The following is a 20,083-nucleotide window of genomic DNA, read 5'->3' as shown; positions in this document are numbered from 1 at the left end:
TCTGACTACTTCTTTATTTTTTATCCTTTTTTTTTTGTACCATGACAACCACCAGGCCTACAGGATTCTGGCCCTGATGGGGGCCTAACCAGTGGCACAGAGCCCTTCTGTGGAAGGTTCAGCATCCACCATCCTCAATACCTTGTCAGAACATCTGAAGCCATGCAGATGAGATATCAGCTTGATCAATACACACATGTAAGTCACACACAATTTCTATTTAAGGCTTCTTGCCCCTCCTTAAAATAATAATTCATGCAAGGAAGGCATCAAGGAAGATATCATTTCCCTGGTTAGAGGAGGAAAACTGAGGCACAAAGTCATTATTGCTAAGATATTTTTGGCAATAGCAAGATTCAGTTTATTTGGCTAATCCACTGTATCATCGTATTATTAATTACCATGTTCTGAACTTAGAGTCAGAAAAGACAGATTTAAATTTTATCTCTGACCTTGAATAGCTGTGCGACTTTGGCTAATTCACTTAACTCTCTGAACCTCAGTTTTAACTTAACAGGAAAGTGGCTCCCAAAGTTTTTTTGTTCTTCAAACTCCTTTCAACAGTAGCAACAACAAAAAATGTGTTGCGAACTCACTGAATAATTTAATATGCTACTGATAATATTCTTTTAGATTCGTTTATTAAATTCTTACTTTAATAACTTTTGCCACTAGGGTTTAACATAATTGGTGTAAGAACACCAACATCATAATCATGACAGTTTCCAGTTGCTGCAGAAACAAATACATAGGGAGCAACTAGGTGGCTCAGTGGATTGAGAGCCAGGCCCTCATTGAGAGATGGGAAGTCTTGGATTCAAATTTGGTTTTAGATACTTCCTAACTGTGTGACCCTGTATAACAACCCCCAATACCTAGCCCTTACCACTCCTCTGCCTTAGAACCAATTGGTTCTAAGGCAGAAGGAAAGGGCTTTAGGGAGGGGAAAAAGAAACAAACAAACACACATATGCTCATCGTCATGGAAAACAAACATTTGTAACAAAATTGGGGGATTTTTTTACTGCTTAACTCATTCCATCAGTGAGTTTTTAGTACAAACTCCTTGGACCATCAGTGTGAACCCCTTATACAGTAGGATTTCATTTTATGCAAAATCAACACACAGGAATGAAGGCAACCAAAAAAAAGTAAAGGCAGAAAAATATGTAAAGACAAAATGTTTAATTACACTCTAAATCAGCACCATTTTCCCCAGCAGCATAAAGTCTCACAGCAGTTTGCCCAATCACCCAGATTCTCTCTCTGAGAAGAGTCAGTGTGAGCCATTACATCAGTTTTTGTCCAGAGTTCTCACATCTAACAAGTCACGTCTGTGTCAGAGTGGTGCTTCTTTGTTTCATTAACACAATTTCGTTATTAATAATGGCCCCAGAATACAAACGTAATGATATTGGTAGCTATGAAAAGCCTAAGGAAAAAAAATATTTTTAAACTCTTACCTTCCATCTTGGAGTCAATACTGTGTATTGGCTCCAAGGCAGAAGAGTGGTGAGAGCTAGGCAATGGGGGTTAAGTGACTTGTCCAGGGTCACACAGCTAAGGAAGTGACTGAGGCCAGCTTTGAACCCAGGACTTCCCATCTCTAGGTCTGGCTCTGAATCCACTGAGTCACCCAGCTGCCCCCCTAAGAAAAATCTTAAAGTGCCTAGGGTATGTTCATATAAGAAATACTTATTAAATAATGGGATTTTTTATTATGTATGATTTTCAATTTATGTGAAGTGTTTAAATTAAGTGGTATTAAATTAAAACAGTATTGGTCATGTAAAATGAAGTCCTGCTGTATGTAGGACAATTGGCTCATAGGTCTAGATCGAGATAGGACCACAGAGGCTGTCTTGTCTAGTTTCCTCATTCGATGGATGAGGGAATTGAGACTCAAGGTAGTTAAGCAACTTGCCTAAACTCAGTTTCCTCATCTCTAAAATAGGAATAATAGTATTTATCTCAAAAGATTCTTCTGAGAACCAAATGAAATAGTGAACTACTATTCCAGATCTTAAAGTGCTGAGTAAATGCCAGCTATTATCATGATGACCAATATTACCATCATAACCATTATATCATAGAATTGTAGTTTAGAACTGGAAGGGATGTTGGAGAGTTTTTTTTGTTTGTTTGTTTTTATTTTTTAGTCAAACTCATTTTTCAGATTAGGAAATTGAGGGCCAGAGGAATCAAATAATTTGCCCAAAATTAATAGAAATTTTGTCAGAGCCCATATTCAAACTCAGATTCTCTGAGTCCAAATGCAGCACTCTTTCCACAGTCCTATGCTCCAGGGAAGTTTGTATATTCTGCAATACTCACAATGTAAGTATTTCTGGGGTGTGAAAAAGCACCATGACCTTTACAACTCTTAATCTTTTGGTCTAAGAATTTGGATCTTCACAAAAGAAAGATGGGACCTTTGGAAAGAGATGGAAGAAACTTTGTCTTATACCGGTTAATGAGTGCATAGGAGTGATATCTAGTCCTTGGGCTTTTGGTGCTTTATTATGACTTTTCTAAGTTAATAATGCAATTATTTCTCAATAATAGACACCTTCAATTTTTTATATCTCTTTTCAGCATTAATGATCAATTTATCACTAAATAGCATAATTTCCCCTCCAAAATGTGTGATTTGTCCATGTCCTCTCATTCTTACCATTATCTCCCTAGTCCTGGTCTTTATAGCCTCAGGTCTGATTAACAGAACCTTTTTTCTTTCTATTCCTTCCTTCCTCCCTTAAAAATTCTAGGTAGATTTAGATAGACACAGTTATAAATATATCCAATCCAATAATTGGTTCCAATAAACACTTATCAAGTTCCTCTATATGCTAGGCACTGTGCTTAGAACTAGGGATAAAATGAATAAAATGGAAGATAGCCCCTGCCACCAAGGAACTTAAGGTCTCACAAAGGGAGATAATATACTAGGTGGTGCAGTGGATAGAGAGCCAAGCTTGGAGTTGGGAAGACTCATCTCCCTGAGTTCAAATCTGACCTCAGATAATTAGTAGCCATGTGATCCTGGACAAGTTTCCTTCAGTTTCTTTGTATGTAAAATGAGTTGGAGAAGGAAATGGCAAACCACTCCATTATCTTTGTCAGGAAAATCCCAAATGATGATTAATGATGCAGGTAAAACCTAGTGGAATTGCAAGTTGGCTACAGGGAGGGGGATGTTTGGGGGAGAGAGAAAGAACATGAATCATGTAACCATGAGAAAATATTCTAAATAAAAAATAATTAAAAAATAAAAAACAACAAACAAATAATAATAAAACAAACAAATAAATAAATGCAAAAATTTAAAAAAAGAGAGAAAAGAAAACCCCAAATGAGATCATGAAGCATCAGACATAATTAAAAACACACCAAAAAAAGAGGCAAGAAAGGGGGCGAAGTGGGACACTAAGGTGTACCCAGCCAGAGGACACCGGTCCCTAGAGTTGAAACCAGGCAGAACAACATATGCAAAGGAGAATGAGGCATTGGAAGAGGTCCAGAGGGGAGAGAAGGCTGAGAGAGATGGTGTTTAGAAGTGATAAGCTTATCCTGGAAGAGGCATCTTGTTCTGTAGAGTTGAAACCAGTCAGAGTAGCAGATGTAAAATGGAGTGAAAGCCTAATGTGTAAATGCTTGACATTGTTAATGATGCCTTTGTGACCCTGGTTAAGTCATTTAATCTCTTGATGATCTAGGCAACTCAATTATATGCTGCAGAAAACTTATCGTAGTGACTCTTAAACTTTTTGGTAATGCAATTTTTCTTACATTCTTAAAAATTATCAAAAACTCCAGAAAACTTTTGTTTATATGAGGAATACGTATTGATATTTACTTGATTAGCAACTAACATGTCATAGTATTATTATGGAAATAGTTTTGATCTATGGGACCCCCTGAAAGGGGTTTGAGATCCCAGAGGATTCCAGACCCATACTTTTAAAACTGCTCCCCTACATCAATGAAGTTAACTCAGCTTGTCCCTATCCAGCCAGTTGCTATAGTGGATTTGTAATTTTGAAGGCTTGAATTCAAATTCAGCCCCAGATACTTAATAGCTGTGTAACCCTGAGTAAATCACTTAATTCCTCTGAACCTCAGTTTTCTCATATGTAAAATAAGGATAAAAATAACACCCTATAAAGTTGTTGTGAGAAATACATAACACATAACATATTTTGCAAATCTTAAAGTGTTATACAATTGCTGGTTATTAATATTGTTATCCCTATCCCTTTCATAGCCATATCATCCTGAGTTTTATCTATCCATCCATCTATCTATCTATCTATCTATCTATCTATCTATCTATCTATCTATCTATCTCTACCTACTTATCTAACTTTTAGTGTCTAGTACAGTTAGTCAAATATTGGATGTTCATTAAATAAATACTTATTGAATAATGGCCGCCTAAAATAATTGACAGAAGGATATTTTTTGTTGTTGTTTTTCAATCTGTAGCTGTGCTTTGCATATAAAGGCTATATGAATGATACCATGACCATCTCAGTGTCTTTCACAAGTAAATATCATAAACCTGTAAAGAAGAAGATTGTCTGTGAATGGAATCCAGAGCAGCTGAGGCCTGAAAGGTACTTAATTTGGGAGCAAAGATCTATTCAAATTCAGAGTTGAGGTTTCTATTTCCTTAGGATAGGGGCAACAATATACCTAGGTTAATAACTGTTTACCATGTATGATTCTTCTTTGGGCATTATGATCCCTTCATAATCCATTATGATCAGTAGAGGATCAAAATAAGAGAAATTGGTTATTATCAATAATAATAATATTGTGTAAATAGAACCCCTTCCCCTCCAGGGTTGTGGACTTCCTGCCTTTCTGACCCAGCTGATCCCATTTGTGTGCCTGTACTGAGTGAATGGACATGAATGCACAGGGATACATGGGGGCATGGAAAATAAAAGAATACAAAGAATAAAAATTTTGAGATTTATTTTATATTCTTCCTAAAGGATGACATAACTTAAATATATGGAATGATAGAATGTTAGAGCTAGATAAGACCTTAGGAGTGATTTACTCCATTTTATAGATAAGAAAAATGATAAGGACTCTCTTCAGGGTCACACAAGGAGCTGTTGACAGAATAAAGATGAGAACACAAAGCGACCACTCTCTACCCCTTATATTAATCAAGATTATGACTATAACATAAATGATATCAGCCATTCACTCATGCTCAGCATTTCTACAGCACTGAACTGCTTCATCTTCCCCTAGTCTTTCTCCTATCTAATTCATACACTACCCAGATGTTTTTTTAAACACACAAGACTGACCATGTCATTCCTCTGCTCAAAAAACTCCAGGGGCTCCCTATTAGTGCTAGAATGAAGTAAAAAACTTCTAAGATGTTAAAAGTCCTTTGCAATTTGTCTCCAGCCTTCCTTTCCATGATTAAAATAAAATGCGCTCCTTTATGAACGCTGTTTTTTAGCCAAACTTGCCTGTTTACTGTTCCTTGAACATGGTGATTGATCTCCCATCTCCCTGACTTTGTAAAAACCTGTCCCCCTATCTGGCCTAGCAGTGATGGTGGCATAGTGGAACTCTCCAATATCCGTGGTGGAAAGCATTCTTTCCTTACCATTGCTTCCTAAAATATACAGATTCCTTGAAATTTAGTTCAACTATTGTGAAATCTTTCCCAATCCCTCCCCTATTCCTTTTGCATATTCTTTGTAGATATTTTATACGGGATTTCAAGATTATAGAATTTATATTTAGAGTTGGACAAAAATTTAGAGACCATTTAGCACAATGCTTTTATTTTAAAGATGGCTAAACTGAACTCCTGATTGTGGAAGTGACTTCCTTGTGATCATATAGGCAGTAGACAAAAGAGCTAAGATGTGATCTCAGGCCCTCAACTAGCTTATAAACTCCTTGAAGGCGAGGACTGTTTTTACTTTTGCACCTGTAACACCTAGCAGTGCCTGGTCCATAGAAGATGCTTAACAAATGCTTGCTTGATTCATTGTTGTAATATTCACAGGGAAGTGAAATAGAGAGCCATGCCCAAGTATCTCTGGTAAATTATTGTCCAAAGAAGAATTAGGAATCTGAGGTGAATCTCCAAAGTATGGTCCTCAAGAGAATTTCACATACGTGGGTTAGAGTCTTATAATACTTATTTATACTCTTTTGTGACATGTAGCATAAAGGCATAAACCCTTTTGTTTCACACATGAATTAATAATGACTAACTAAAGAGAGGGGAACTAGGTGACACAATGGCTAGAGTGCTGGGCCTAAAGTCAGGAAGATTCATTTTCCTGAGTTAAAAATCTGGCCTCAGATACTTACTAGCTGTGTGACTTAACCTTGGTTGCCTCAGTTTCCTCATCTGTAAAATGAGCTGGAGAAATAAATGACAAACCAGTCTAGCATCTGCCCAGAAAACCTCAAATGGGTCATGAAGAATCAGATGTAACTGAAAATTGTCTGAAATGAAATAAGTTTAAGAGAATACTTATGTGGCATTTCATCAAAAAGCATGTCCTTTTCCCCATTCATTCCAGTGCAGGAATTCTTAACCTTTTCTGTGTCATGGAGCTCTTTGGCAATCTGGTGATGCTTATGGATCCCTTTTTAAAAAGGTTAAAAAATTTGCAACAGAAGAAAATGCCAAAATTTAAGTTATAAATTAGAGGAAATAATGATAAAGATGTGATTTTCTTTCCATCTAAGTTCACAGATCTCCCCCTCAAATCTATTCATGAACCCATTTTGGATCTAGGAATCCCATGTTAGAATTCTTCTCAAGTTAGACTTTTTTTCAATGGAAAACAAGTTGGTGGATCAACTCATGTCAGGAGCCTTTTCACCCATCCAACTACTCTGGAGACTGAAAGTTTTTGAGAATTATTTCTCAACCTCCCCTCATACTCAGTGCCTCCATTCCCAAAGATGAGGGGTTTCTAAGTCGCCCTTAAGGACACTGGGGCCACTTCTCATGGGGTTCAACTTTCACTCTGTTGTTTTTCAGCTGGAAATTTGTCTGTAATGAGCTCTGGGAGTCATGTGTGCGTCACTCTGGGGGCCTCTCCACCCGTCTGGCCAACTCCCCTGTGCTGGTACATCAGATTGATATGTCTCCCCAAGAACATAAGAAGAGTCACTTCTACATAGATGAAATTATTGTTGCAGATAGAAACTTAACAGGTAATTAACCAATTACCCCCTTTTCCTGCACTGTCAAATACTTTTCTTGCCTAACTTTCTTTTCTTTTATCTGTTTTGATAGAGGAGATAATGCCCAACAAATAAATACAAATGACTTCCTCTTCTTAAAGTCTGTGTCCTAAAATGAGTAAGCAAAACTACCTAAAAAGTAGTCATAATGCTAGTACAAATTATTTTAAAGATCTCCCATAGAAAAAGACAATATAATACCTGAGTTTGAATCTTACTGCCATTTATTACCTCTGGCCTTGGACAAGGCACGATCTCTCTGGCTCTCCATTTCCTCAACTGCAAAATTAGGGGGCTGGACTAGATGAACACTAAGGTCCGTTTCAGCTTAGATCTATGATATTATAATAAATACTATATTTTATAGTTAACAGAAAGGAAAAGTACATACTTTAGAGTGGCAAAAGAATTGAGATTCCCTATTTCGTCTTTCCAAGTCCTCATTGTCTTATTTCTAAAAAAAGTGTTATAAAGACAGAATGGCACAGCAGATAGAATGTTGGGTTGAATGTTGTTCAGATTCTGCCTTTGACATTTTATTAGCTGTGTGCTTCAGGCAACTCTTTGCTACTGCAGTGTTGTGTAAATTAACTGGGACAAAGTAAAATCATTAGTCATTGGCTTATAGTAAACCTTATAACTTTTTACAGCTAAAAAAAATCCCCTTTTACTATGCATTATATGAGCATTTTGCTGTAATCAGTTATTTAACAGATTTAGCATTCAATTAATAAGATTTTAAAACCTTTCTTTACTTTGTCACTATGAAACTAAACTTTAATTAAATTGGATATTTAAAAGTACCTTTGATTAACAGTTCAGTTTTCCATTGTCTAGTCTTTTTTCTTTTTTTAATTCTTACCTTCTGTCTTTGAATCAAAACTAAGTATTGGTTCCAAGGCAGAAGAGCAGTAAGGGCTAAGAAGTATCTGAGGTCACCTTTGAACCTAGGATCTCTTGTCTCTGGGCCTGGTCCTTAATCCATTGGGCCACCTAGCTGCCCCACTAAGTCTAGTCCTGATTAGGTTTTCATTGTTGTATAAATCAGGTTAGTTTCTAGGTCATAAAATCATATTTGTCTCCTCTTGTATAGATTTCTTAATGTTTCATGATGTGAAAAATAGTACATGTTTAAGCTACAATATTTTATCTCCAATTGTGAATTTCTATAGTTTTATAACTATTCTGCTGGTTGGCATATTAATAGATTTGTCAGAATTCATCATTTGCCCAATAGGGTCAAGCCTTGCAGCCATCCTTAAATTCTAAAAGCCTTAATACATTTCTTTGGCAGATTTTTTTTACAGTAAATGCCCCAATCTTATAGGCTCACCTGCATTTCTCCTAACAATGGTGTTGGTATTATTTTGAATGAAAAAGTAAATTTCATCCATAAACACTGCTTTCCCTCCATCTTTAGTATTCTTGTCTTTGTATTGTCTTGCAAATTACAAGAACTTTTTTCCCTTTATGTAACGATTGGTAGTGATTCTCCAACCTACCACCCCCTTCCCCCACTTCCTGTTCTTCTGGCTATTTTTCCCACATCAGGAAACCTAAGCCATATTCTCATATCTTGCATGTAAGTAGCAACTTAAGATTTGGAAAGCAATTCATATATACTATCTCACCTGATCTTCACAATAACCCTGAGAGTTGTGTCATCAATTTGCCTATTTTATAGATGTGTAAACTGAGGCTGAGAGAGTTTATTCGGTTGCCTAAGGTCATGCCAATATTAAGTGCCTAAGGAAGGATTTGAACTTAAATCTTGCTGGTTCTTAAATTAAAAATGAAAAAATGCAGAACTTTATGCTACCTTTTGTTTTCTGAGGAATAATTAGGATGTTTTGTAGCAATAATTTATCATCTCTTGGCATTGTGTTTTGTTTATTTGGCCACAATTTCAATTGCTATTTGGTGTGAATGTTCTTATTTCATTATAGGCTTGAATGTTCTTTGAAGCTTTTGACTTTCTTACACCATTGCTCTTGTATCTCTAATAATCATTGAATTGTACTCTTTAGAACTGTTGCATACCACCTTGCTTTAATATTAACTCTTACAAACTTAGGAGAAACAACAAAAGAAAGTAACAAAATGAGTATGACATGAAATCTAGTACTCAACTGAGAGAGAACTAGTTAAAAGTGAGGGAACCACCTCAGACCAGTCTCATTCTCAAGGTCTGACTTCTGAGTTAGCCAGGTAGGAGGACATGACCATAACTAATGCTGCCACAAAATGAAGGTTATCAAAATTATTTTTTTTTCAGAGTAATGTGCATCAACCTAAGTCCTAGGTAATTGGGAAATGCAACTTAGCTTCTGATCTGCAACACAAGTCCCTTTCGTGAATTGGGGGAAAGAGATCACAGATGCTTTCCATATTTCCATTAAAAAATGTAATGATAAGGTCCTTTTTTTCTCTCCTGTCCTTTTCTGTTACCTATACCTGCTTTAGTCCCTGTGTTTACCAGGTGAGTGAACTTTGTTTATCAATAGATAGAAAAGTTCCCCTTCAGGTTGGCAGGTGAGTTGATCTCTAGAGAACATTCATTATGCTTAAGCATATTGGTAAATGTTAAATGAGGGATGTCCAAAAGTGGAATGGCTGCCTTTGAGGGAGGTGAGCTCCCCCATTGGAGGACTTTCAGCAGGGGATGATGGATGAGCATTTTTCAGATATGTTACAGTTGGGGCAGCTAGGAGGCAAAGTGGATAGAGTGCTGGGCTTGGAGTCAAGAGGACTCATCTTTGTGAATTCAAATCTGATCTCAGACAGTTGCTAACTATGTGACCCTGGGCAAGTCACTTAACCCTACCTGCCTCAGTTTCCTTATCTGTAAAATGAGATGGGAAAGGACATGACCAACCACTCCAGTATCTTTGCCAAGAAAAACCCAAATGGGATCATGAAGAGTCATACACAACTTAAATGGCTGAACAATACTGCTGAGTTTTCTCATCTAGTATGCATTAGACAAGATGGAAATTGAGTTTCCTTTCCACTCTAAATTTCATGATTCTGATTCTGTGAATGGAACCCAAGGAGACTAGGCCCCATAAAATGACTGATGATCTCATTCAGACACAATGGAGAGCCTAAAGGCTGAGTATGTACTCAGAGGAAGTTGAGTAATGTTTCTCCTCTGTACTTTTCCAAATCTTGCCCATTATTCAAGGATCTAATTGTAATTCACCTCTATGAAGTCTTACTATACTAGCTTCCTTTCTTTTTTGAAAACCTTGCCTTTTGCCTTAGAATAGATACTAAGTATCAGTTCCATGGTAGAAAAACAGTAAAGGCTAGACAATTGGGGTTAAATGACTTGTCCAGGGTCCCACAGCTAGGAAATCTGAGGACAGATTTGAACCCAGGACCTCCTGTATCCAGGCTTGGCTCTCTATCCATTGAGCAACCTAACTTCCTCTTACACTAGCTTTCAATAATCAATTTCTACTTGTTTACTTTCCTATCACTGACAGTCATAGCTTATAGTGAGAGACTCTCTGCAACCAGACAACTACTCAACAAGTAAACATTTAAGAGCCTGTTATATACCCGGAAGGGGCAGCTAGGAGGCTTAGTGAATTGAATGATGGGCCTCAGAGATACTCTTCCTGAGTTCAAATCTGGCCTCAGACATTTCCTAGCTATGTGACCCTGGCCAAGTCACTTAACTTCCACTGCCTAGCTCTTACCACTCTTCTGCCTTGGAATCAATACACAGTATTGATTCTTAGATGGAAGGTAAAGATTTTTTAAAAAAGAAATACAGAAGATATAGATGGTACTCTCGGAAGGAAATCACAAGAGGATGGGTTTGGGAAAAAGTTACCATTAAAGTGAGATTTGAGTGAGAGCTGAAGGAAGCCAAAAGCCAGAAATGGAGGATTCCCTGCACCCAAAGAACTCACAGTCTATGAAGGAAGATAAAATATACATGCGTAAGTGTACACAAAATAAATACAAATATTTTCTTTGAGGAAGGGGTCGTAGGACAATGCACTAGTAGCTGGAGAGAGATCAGAAAAGGTCTTATCTAGGAGAGAGAACCTGAACTGAGCTCTGAAGGTAGTTAAGAATACTAAGAGATGAAGTACCTTCTAGGCAAAAGGGACAATTGGTGGAAAGACATAGAGAAAGCAGATGCAGTATCATTTATGAGAAAAAGGGAGACAGCTCTTTTGGTTAAAGTGAAAAGAGAGGGAAAGAGATTAAAGGAGTAATAAGACCAGAAATGTTGGAACCAGGTTATAAAAAGGAGTTTGTATTTGATACCCAATAGAGTAGATAGAGCACTGGGCTTGGTGCCAGAAATACCTGAGTTGAAATCCAGCCTCAATCACTTACTAGGAACTTACTATGTGACCCTGGGCAAGTCATTTAACTTCTGTTTGCCTCAGTTTCCTTGTCTGTAAAATGGAGATAATAATAGCATCTATCTCCCAGGTCTGTTTTGAGGATCAAATGAGATATTTGTTGTAAAGCACCTGACACATAGTAAGCACTATGTAAATATTAGATATTATTATTATTAGTGGCAATAATGAAGATGGCAGCTAGGTGTTGAAGTGAATAAAGTACAGGGAGGGCTTGGAGTCAGGAAGATCTGAATTCAAACAGGGCCACAGGCAGAAGCTGTGTGACCCTGGTAAGTCACTTTACCTATTTGTCTCAGTTTCCCCATCTGTATAATGAGCTGGAGGATGAAATGGCAAAACTTTCTACTATCTTTGTCAAGAAAACCCCAAATGGTGATGCCCTTTGATTGGGGAACGGCTGAACAAATTGTTGTATCTGTTGGTAATAGAATACTATTGTGCTGAAAGGAATAATGCACTGGAGGAATTCTATATGAACTGGAAAGACCTCTAGGAATTGATGCAGAGCAAAAGGAGCAGAACCAGGAGAACATTATACACAGAGACAGATACATGTGGCACAATAGAATGTAATGGAGTTCTCTTCTAGCAGCAATGCAATGACCCAGGACAATTCTGAGGGACTTATGAGAAAGAATGCTATCCACATCCAGAGACAGAACTGTGGGAGCAGAAACACAGAAGAAAAACAACTAAATGATCACCCTAGTGCAAATATCAATAATATGGAAATAGATCTTGATCAATGACACATGTAAAACTCAGTGGAATTGCTTGTTGGCTACGGGAGGGGGGTGGGAGGAGGGGAAGGAAAAAACATGAATCATATAACCATGGGAAAATATTCTAAATTAATTAATTAAGTAAAAATTTTCAAAGAAAGAAAAAAGAAGAAAATCCCAAATGGAGTCATGAAGAGTCAGACACACTTGAAATGATTGAGCAGCAATGACAGGAGATAGTTTTGTTTTGTTTTTTTTATCCTGGGACTCCATTCTAGGAGCATAGGGCCACAACTAGTAGGCAATGGGACACACAGTCGCTCAGGGTCACCCAGCTGGGAAGTGTCTGAGCCCGGACTTGAACCTAGGACCTTTCGTCTCTAGGCCTGGCTCTCAATCCACTGAGCTAGCCCAGCTGTTCCTACTTTAGGTTGCAGTTTCTTTAGCAGATGTAGTTTTTACACGGTGGGGTTGCTAGCCCCACGCCCAACCCTCCTCCTTTTTCATCCGGGCTTGGGACTGTCCTTGGCCCAGGAGTGGTAAGGGTGGGCAGTAGGGGTCAAGTGACTTGCCCAAGGTCACACAGCTGGAAGTGTCCGAGGCCTGACTTGAACCTAGGACCTCCAGTCTCTAGGCCTGGCTCTCAATCCACTGAGCCACTCAGCTGCCCCTCAGGAGATAGTAATTAATTGAAAATCCTTGGAATTTATTGACTACATAAGGATATTGTTATACTTAAGCTTTTTTTTTTTTAAACCCTTGTACTTCGGTGTATTGTCTCATAGGTGGAAGAGTGGTAAGGGTGGGCAATGGGGGTCAAGTGACTTGCCCAGGGTCACACAGCTGGGAAGTGGCTGAGGCCGGGTTTGAACCTAGGACCTCCCGTCTCTAGGCCTGACTCTCATTCCACTGAGCTACCCAGCTGCCCCTATACTTGAGCTTTAAGAAAATCACTTTGGCAGTTGTATGGAAGATGAATTGCAGGGAAGAGAGACTTGGAGTGGGGAGATCAGTGAGAAAACCAATCATTTAGGGAAGAGGTTTTGAAAGATTGAACTACGGTGGTGGGGACACGAGTAGAGAGATGCCAGATGTAATGGAAATAGATATGAGAAGATTGGCAAATGGACATGAAGGGCATGCAGGACATGAAGTCCCTTGAGTTTTGTGCTTCACTGCCTAACCACTGATGAAGATAAATTTTGTATGTGCCAGGTCCTATTATTTAACAAACATTTATGAGCCTATTAGGTCTGAGCATTGGGGTGGGCAAGGGGAATTCAAAGACAAGGAGAAAGAAAGAAACAAAGAAAGGAAGAAAGGAAGGAAGGAAGGAAAGAAGGAAGGAAGAAAAGAAGAAAAAAGAAATAAAGGAGGAAGGAGAAAGAAAGTAAGTAAAAAAGAAAGAAGGAAAGAAAGAAAGGAGGGAGGGAGGGAGTCAGGGAAGGAAGGAAGGAAGAAAGACATAGTCATCAAAGATACATTAGGTCCTGAATAACATCCTTCAAAACATTGGTCTTTGGTTTCTCCTTTCTTTCTTCCCCAACCTCTTCTTCAATGAAATCCTCATTTCACTTCAGACCTTCTTGCCCTTTTCCCTAACTCCATTCAAAGCAGGAAAGGGTGGATCTTATTTATACAAGTGACTGAAATTTATTAACAACAATGTGTTTATTCTCCAGGTGTGTACTTTTTTGAGCTTTTCAAGTCTTTAATTGTGGGAATTAAATCCTGTTAAAATTAATTTATGGCATCCCAGAAAAGATAATAATACTGACTAACATTTACATAACTATGATGATTGCCAAGCATTTACATGTTTTATCTCATTTGATCCTCTTGATACTCTGTCAGGTATATGTTATTAATCCCATTTTTACAGAAAAGGAGATTGAGGTTCAGAGAAGTTTTATAAAGTTATATAGCTAGTAAATACCTGAGGAGGGATTCAAATCCATGTCTTAAATTTTAGCCTATCAGATACCCAATACAACTACACAAAACTGCTTCTCAATCTGATCAGGGGAGGTTTGTTTTTACTGATTGGTTTGTTACATGTGATGTCACAGATTACAGCTATCTTTGTCTGTAGGAAATTTTGCTAACTCTTTGAGTAAGAAGCTAAATCTGCTTTGATCCTCTTATGGTCCTTGAGGGCTAGGAAGGAAGAAATAATCAGAAGGCATATCTGGGGGCCTGGTTTTTTCTTCCTTTTGGTCTTGCTATCTTTCTCTTAACTCTAAATCTTGCTTATTCCTCCAAATGATAAAGATCCAGTAGCTATCCTCATTGTATGACTCCCTTTCCTTGACCTAAGATCTCCCCTTTCTCACCCCATTCTCAGGGTGGGTTAGGGTGGTGTCAAAGAAACAGATCCTTTCTGGTCCCATATTTATTTAAAAAACCTAAAATGTAACACTACCTCTATTGTATTTTTATTGATTTTGTGTAAACATTTCCCATTTACATTTTAATCTGGTTCTAGTAGCATTCAAGAGTTTTTCAAGGTCACATGCCAATGTGAATTTGACATCTCAGTGCTAGAGCCATTTCCATTTTCCTTGAAAATCTGTAAACAGTGCATATCAGGGCTTGATTTTCTAGACTTAAGAAAGTGATGAAAAAAAAGTTAATGGTGCAAATTAAACTTAAAAGAATTTCAATGCTACATTTCCAATCTCGAGAGCTAGACCTCTGTCTCTAACACCTTTCTCCCCTTACCTCTACCACATATGCATACCGATTTGCTTAGAAGGCAGACTGAGGCTTTCTGCTGCCCCAACTTTCTGGTCCCCAGGTCACTCAGTCCAGGGCATTAAAATAGAGTTGGTTGGCTCAGATAGGAACCTCAATTGAGGGTGAATGGTATTTTCATTCTGGGGTTAGGACAGTTAAATTAAGTGTACACAAACCCTGCCAGGACATTTGTCTTTTAATGTTTGCATGATTTTGACCCTGAAGATTAGAGAAAACTGTTAACCTTGTCATTAATTCTATATATACAAAGAGGACTGACCTAAAGAAAAGAGATAAGTAAATAATTATTTGGGTTGTGTAATACAAATTGCAGTCATCGTGGTTGCTATTTACCATACAGTGCAATTATTGCCTAGATCCAGTTACAAGAAGTCATGTGCTTCCCTTGGCATCTATGACAACTGGCAATTCTGACTCCAATTCTTTTGTCTCCTTTGTTCCATCCCTCCAAATAAACACATATCTCATTAAATATGTCAGATTAACATGGTCTGAAATTGTATCTGATTTACACAGTAAACTCTCTACATGTACACTTAGTCTTCATAGTATACTGCACATGTCAGTCATACCCTCATAATTGACAAAAAAAATAGAGGGAACATTGCCAGTGGTTTATGTCATACAATTAGCCTTGAATTATAGTCTTGAGTCATTAACAGGTTTTTCTAAGATAATTAGAAGGTGAACAATTGAGCACATTGTTTTCTATTTCTTTCATAACCTTTGTTTTATTATATTTTCATTTTTTTAAAATCTTAACCTCCTGTTTTAGAATTGGTACTAAATAATGATTTTAAGGAAGTAGAGCAGGAAGCATAAAATAAATAGGGCTAAATGATTTGCCTAGAGCAGTGATTCCCAAAGTGGGTGCTACTGCCCCCTGGTGGGTGCTGCAGCCATTCAGGAAAGCATCGATGCCATAGGTGCATTTATCTTTCCTATTAATTGCTATTAAAATTTTAAAAATTAATTTCCAGGGGGCTAAGTAATATTTTTTTCTGGAAAGGGGGCGGTAGGCCAAAAAAGTTCATCTCTAGGCCTCGTTCTCTATCTATTGAGCCATCTATCTGCACTCCAGTTACATTAAAAAAAATCCTTACTTTCCATCTTAGAATTGTGTATTGGTTCTAAGACAAAAGGGTGGTAAGGTCTAAGACAATGGGAGTTAAGTGACTTGTCCAGGCTCATACAGTTAGGAAGTGTCTGTGGGCAGATTTGAACCTGGGACCTAATGTCTCTAGTCTTGGCTCTAAATTCACTGAGCCACTTAGCTATGCCTCCTAATTATATTTGAATAGGATTTGACTTTACCCTGGAGTTTTGCCCTGGGACTTTGAGTTTGACCCTTCTGTGTAGGGTACTTTCTCTATCTGAACATGGCAGTGTCTCTTCTCAAATTTGATCTTTGAGAGTTGCTTGTGAGGCAGCTAGGTGGTAAAGTGGAAAGAGTATCAGACCTAGAGTTGAGAGGACCTGGGTTCAAATCTTGCCTCAGATACTTCCTAACTATATGAGCCTGGACAAGTCACTTGAATACATTTGTCTAGCCCTTGCCTTGCTTCTCTGTTTTAGGGTTGTTACTAAACACGTAAGGGTTTAGGGAAAAATTATAAAATTGCTTGTGGTTCCTGAGAGGTTATGTGATCTGCCCCTTTCATGCAGCTAGTAAGTGCCAGAGGCAAGATTTGAACCAAGCTTCTTGACTCCAAGATTACTCTTCTGTCCACTACAATACATTGTCTTTTACCACCTCAGCAGCTGCGAGCTACAGCCCTTGAGTCATCAATTTATAGGTGGGCAAATAAAAACATAATTTTGGGATAGATTTAGGCTCTTGTAGAGGAGAATCCCAGGGATGTACTTGACCTTCAAGGAGAGAGCTGGAGTGAGGGCCAGAGAGGTACGTGGTTTTTTAGCATCTTTATCTGAAGGGGCTTGGAACAGAGATGCAAATAGCCCCCAAGTTTGTTTCTCTTGCCTTCTGCAGCAGCACCACAGCTATCACAAAGAGACTGGGTTTCTGTGACTTGCCACTGGACCCCTGGGAGAGAAAAGAAAGGGTTGAGTTTTATTTATGGAACTATGACAGTGATTATAAGTAGCACCTAGCTTTTAGGGTTGCTAGGTCTAGGAAGGAAAGTTTGTTTTGTCAGTCAATTAATCAACCAAGAAGCATTTATTAAACACCTTCTGTATTCCAAGGCAGCTAGATGGCACAGTAGATACTTCTCCAGGCTTGGAGTGAGGAAACTGTTGTTTAGTCATTCAGTGATATCTGTCTTCATGACCCCATCGATCAAATCTATTCATGGGGTTTTCTTGGCAAGGATGCTGGATTGGTTTTCCATTTCCTTCTCTGGAAGGACAGATCTTTTTTGTCAGGCAACCAGAGATTAAGAGACTTGCCCAAGGTTACACAGCTAGGAAATGTCTGAGGCTGCATTTGAACCCAGGTCTTTCTGACTCTAGCACTCTATCCACTGGGCCACCTAATTGACTTAGGAAGAAACGGTTAAAATTCAACCTTAGATACTTACTAGCTGTGTAACTTTGGGCAAGTCATTTAACTATTTTTGTCTGTTTCCTCCACTGTAAAATGAGCTGGAGAAGAAAATGGCAAACCACTACAGATTTTTGCCAAATAAAAACCAAAAACTCAAATGAGGTCCTAAAAAGTCAGATATAGTTGGAATGGCCAAAGAAGACCACTATATTCTAGACAGCGTGTGAGAAATTAGGGATATAAAGGCAAAAGTGAAACCATTCCTACCCCCAAAGAGCTTACATTCAGACTAATATGTTATTTTTTGGTTGACCAAACACTCCAGAATCTATTAAACGAGTCAATGTCCTCTATTGATATTACTGGGCAGGCTCAGGACAGACTTCTCATTAAGTGTGAGGAGGAGAATAAATCATCAAAAATATGTGATGATTACATCCATGTCTGTGTCTCTGTTCTATAGATTTTGGCAATAATGTTTAACCATGTCTAACCATGTTTAGCCATGACCTTAATGTATCTCAGCCTGGTTAGGACATTTCACATTTTTCTCCTAATACTGACCTTCCACATGCCAAAAGCAGTTCATTCTTTCCATTCCCCTAATTTCCATTAGTTGGGGTTACATATGGAGGGCAACTTATGTTTTACATGAGTGTTGACTCTTCCCTTTATGTTCACATTAAAAGCTTATTGACTGGCATCATTTTGGAATTTCATGTCCCCACAAGGGGTTTTCTCATAGTATTTTTCTCATAGTTCCCAACTAAGTTTACTTTTTGATTTGTGATACTCTTTTTTCCTTTCTTTCTTTCAGTTTCTCAAGTCAATTCCAGAATAGCTCGCCCAGGAGGGAAGCTCATCGAATCCCTTTCTGTCAATGGAGTCCCACCAACCTACAATATTACCCTGTGGATGGCAGGCTGTGGGCGTGAGCTCCCTCTCATTCAGCCTTGGTAGGGAAGGGTCCTCATTTCCTTGTGGCTTCTTAGTATTTACATTTAGTGTTTACCATGTGTTGGGTATGTTACAATAGAGATTTCTTTTGTAAATGGCTGAAATTCCTCCTAATTTTCAAATTCTGTGGTTCTGGTTTTTTGGATGCAGAAATGAGCAGGGTTTTTTTATCTTCCACCTCTGGAAACTAACCTTCATGGTCACCAATAAGATAAATAATTTATAGTGGAAAGGACCTCAAAAGCAGCAACGTGTAGCAATGGAAAAAGAACTACATCTGGAGACAGAAGATATAGGTTTCAATTTTTTTGCCACTGTGCAAGTTGCTTCACTTCTTATCCACAAAATGAGGATTAGATGACCTCTAAGGTCCCTTTCTGTGCTAAATCTATGGTTAAAAAAATCCTCTAGTTTACTTTATAGATGAGGGAATTGTGGGGTTTTGACTTGCCCAAGGTCACAAGAGTAGCGGGAAAGGATTTTGAGACCATTGAGTTCAATTATACCTCAAAAAATCACCTTTAAAATATACTCAAAAGGGCATCTATGTGACCTCCACTGATGGAGAACTAGAGACTGGAGGTCCTGGATTCAAATGTGACCTCAGATACTTCCTAGCTATGAGACCCTGGGAAAGTCATTTAACCCCCATTGCCTAGCCCTTGGACTCAATCCACAATACTGATAATATTATATTATATTGGTAATATGGAAAGGGTTAAAAAATAAAACAAAATATACTCAAGAAAGTCAGAAAACATTTGTCTGAAGAATTCCAATATTCTATAGTAATTCAAACCCAAATACTATGTCTCCAAAGCCAGCCATTTCCCATTAATTATTTTTTTTGAAAAATCAACCTCCAATATAATTTTTTGCGTGAGAAACTATACATTTCTATCATGTGTAGTTTTTTCATTAACTATATAATAAATTCAATATTCATTTTCAAATCTGCCCCACTGGTTTTTGATTCCTTCCATTCTCTTTCATGATGTTGTTCAGTTGTTTCAGTCATATCCAACTCTTCCCGACTCTACTTGAAGTTTTCTTGGCAAAAATAATGGAGTAGTTGCCATTTCCTTCTCCAACTCGTTTTATAGATGAGGAAACTGAGGCAAACAGGGTTAAGTGACTTACTGAGGGTCACACAGCTAGTTATCTTTGGACTCGGGAAGATGAGTTTTCACTCTATCCACTGTGTCACCCTGTTCTCTTCTGTCCATTTAAAATGCTTAAATGACCCTTTTGTCTTTCTTTTATTTTTTGTTCTTTTTTCAGGGGCAGCCCTATCCCTATCTCCCTTTGTTTCCCAATTCTCCTTCTAACCCGATTAGGAAAGAGATAACCCTTAAAAGAAATATCCATAATGGATCAACTAAAATTCTCACATAAGTTGTGTCCAAAAATATTTAAGTCTCATTCTATACTTTGAAGGTATCACTCCTCTTTTCGGAGGAGGTAGTCTTCTAGAACTGTGATGGGTTCGTAGGTACGTCAGTACTTAAAGA

At 38.0% G+C, this 20,083-nt stretch overlaps 1 protein-coding gene across 1 annotated transcript in view; it reads left to right on the top strand.

Annotated features, from left to right (window-relative positions):
• Positions 1–20,083, top strand: part of PKHD1 (PKHD1 ciliary IPT domain containing fibrocystin/polyductin) — a 685,806-nt gene that overhangs the window by 51,299 nt on the left and 614,424 nt on the right. The window contains exons 9-12 of the mRNA XM_044675345.1: positions 56–198; positions 4,486–4,616; positions 7,037–7,212; positions 18,433–18,571. Of these exons, the coding sequence (XP_044531280.1) occupies positions 56–198; positions 4,486–4,616; positions 7,037–7,212; positions 18,433–18,571 (589 nt within the window). The remainder of the gene's footprint in view (positions 1–55; positions 199–4,485; positions 4,617–7,036; positions 7,213–18,432; positions 18,572–20,083) is intronic.

The sequence above is a fragment of the Gracilinanus agilis genome, chromosome 4 (genome assembly GCF_016433145.1).
Source record: "Gracilinanus agilis isolate LMUSP501 chromosome 4, AgileGrace, whole genome shotgun sequence".
In the NCBI taxonomy this organism is placed as follows: Eukaryota; Metazoa; Chordata; class Mammalia; order Didelphimorphia; family Didelphidae; genus Gracilinanus; species Gracilinanus agilis.
The sequence above is the reverse complement of the archived record's forward strand: the minus strand, read 5'-3'. Positions and strand labels throughout refer to the sequence as shown.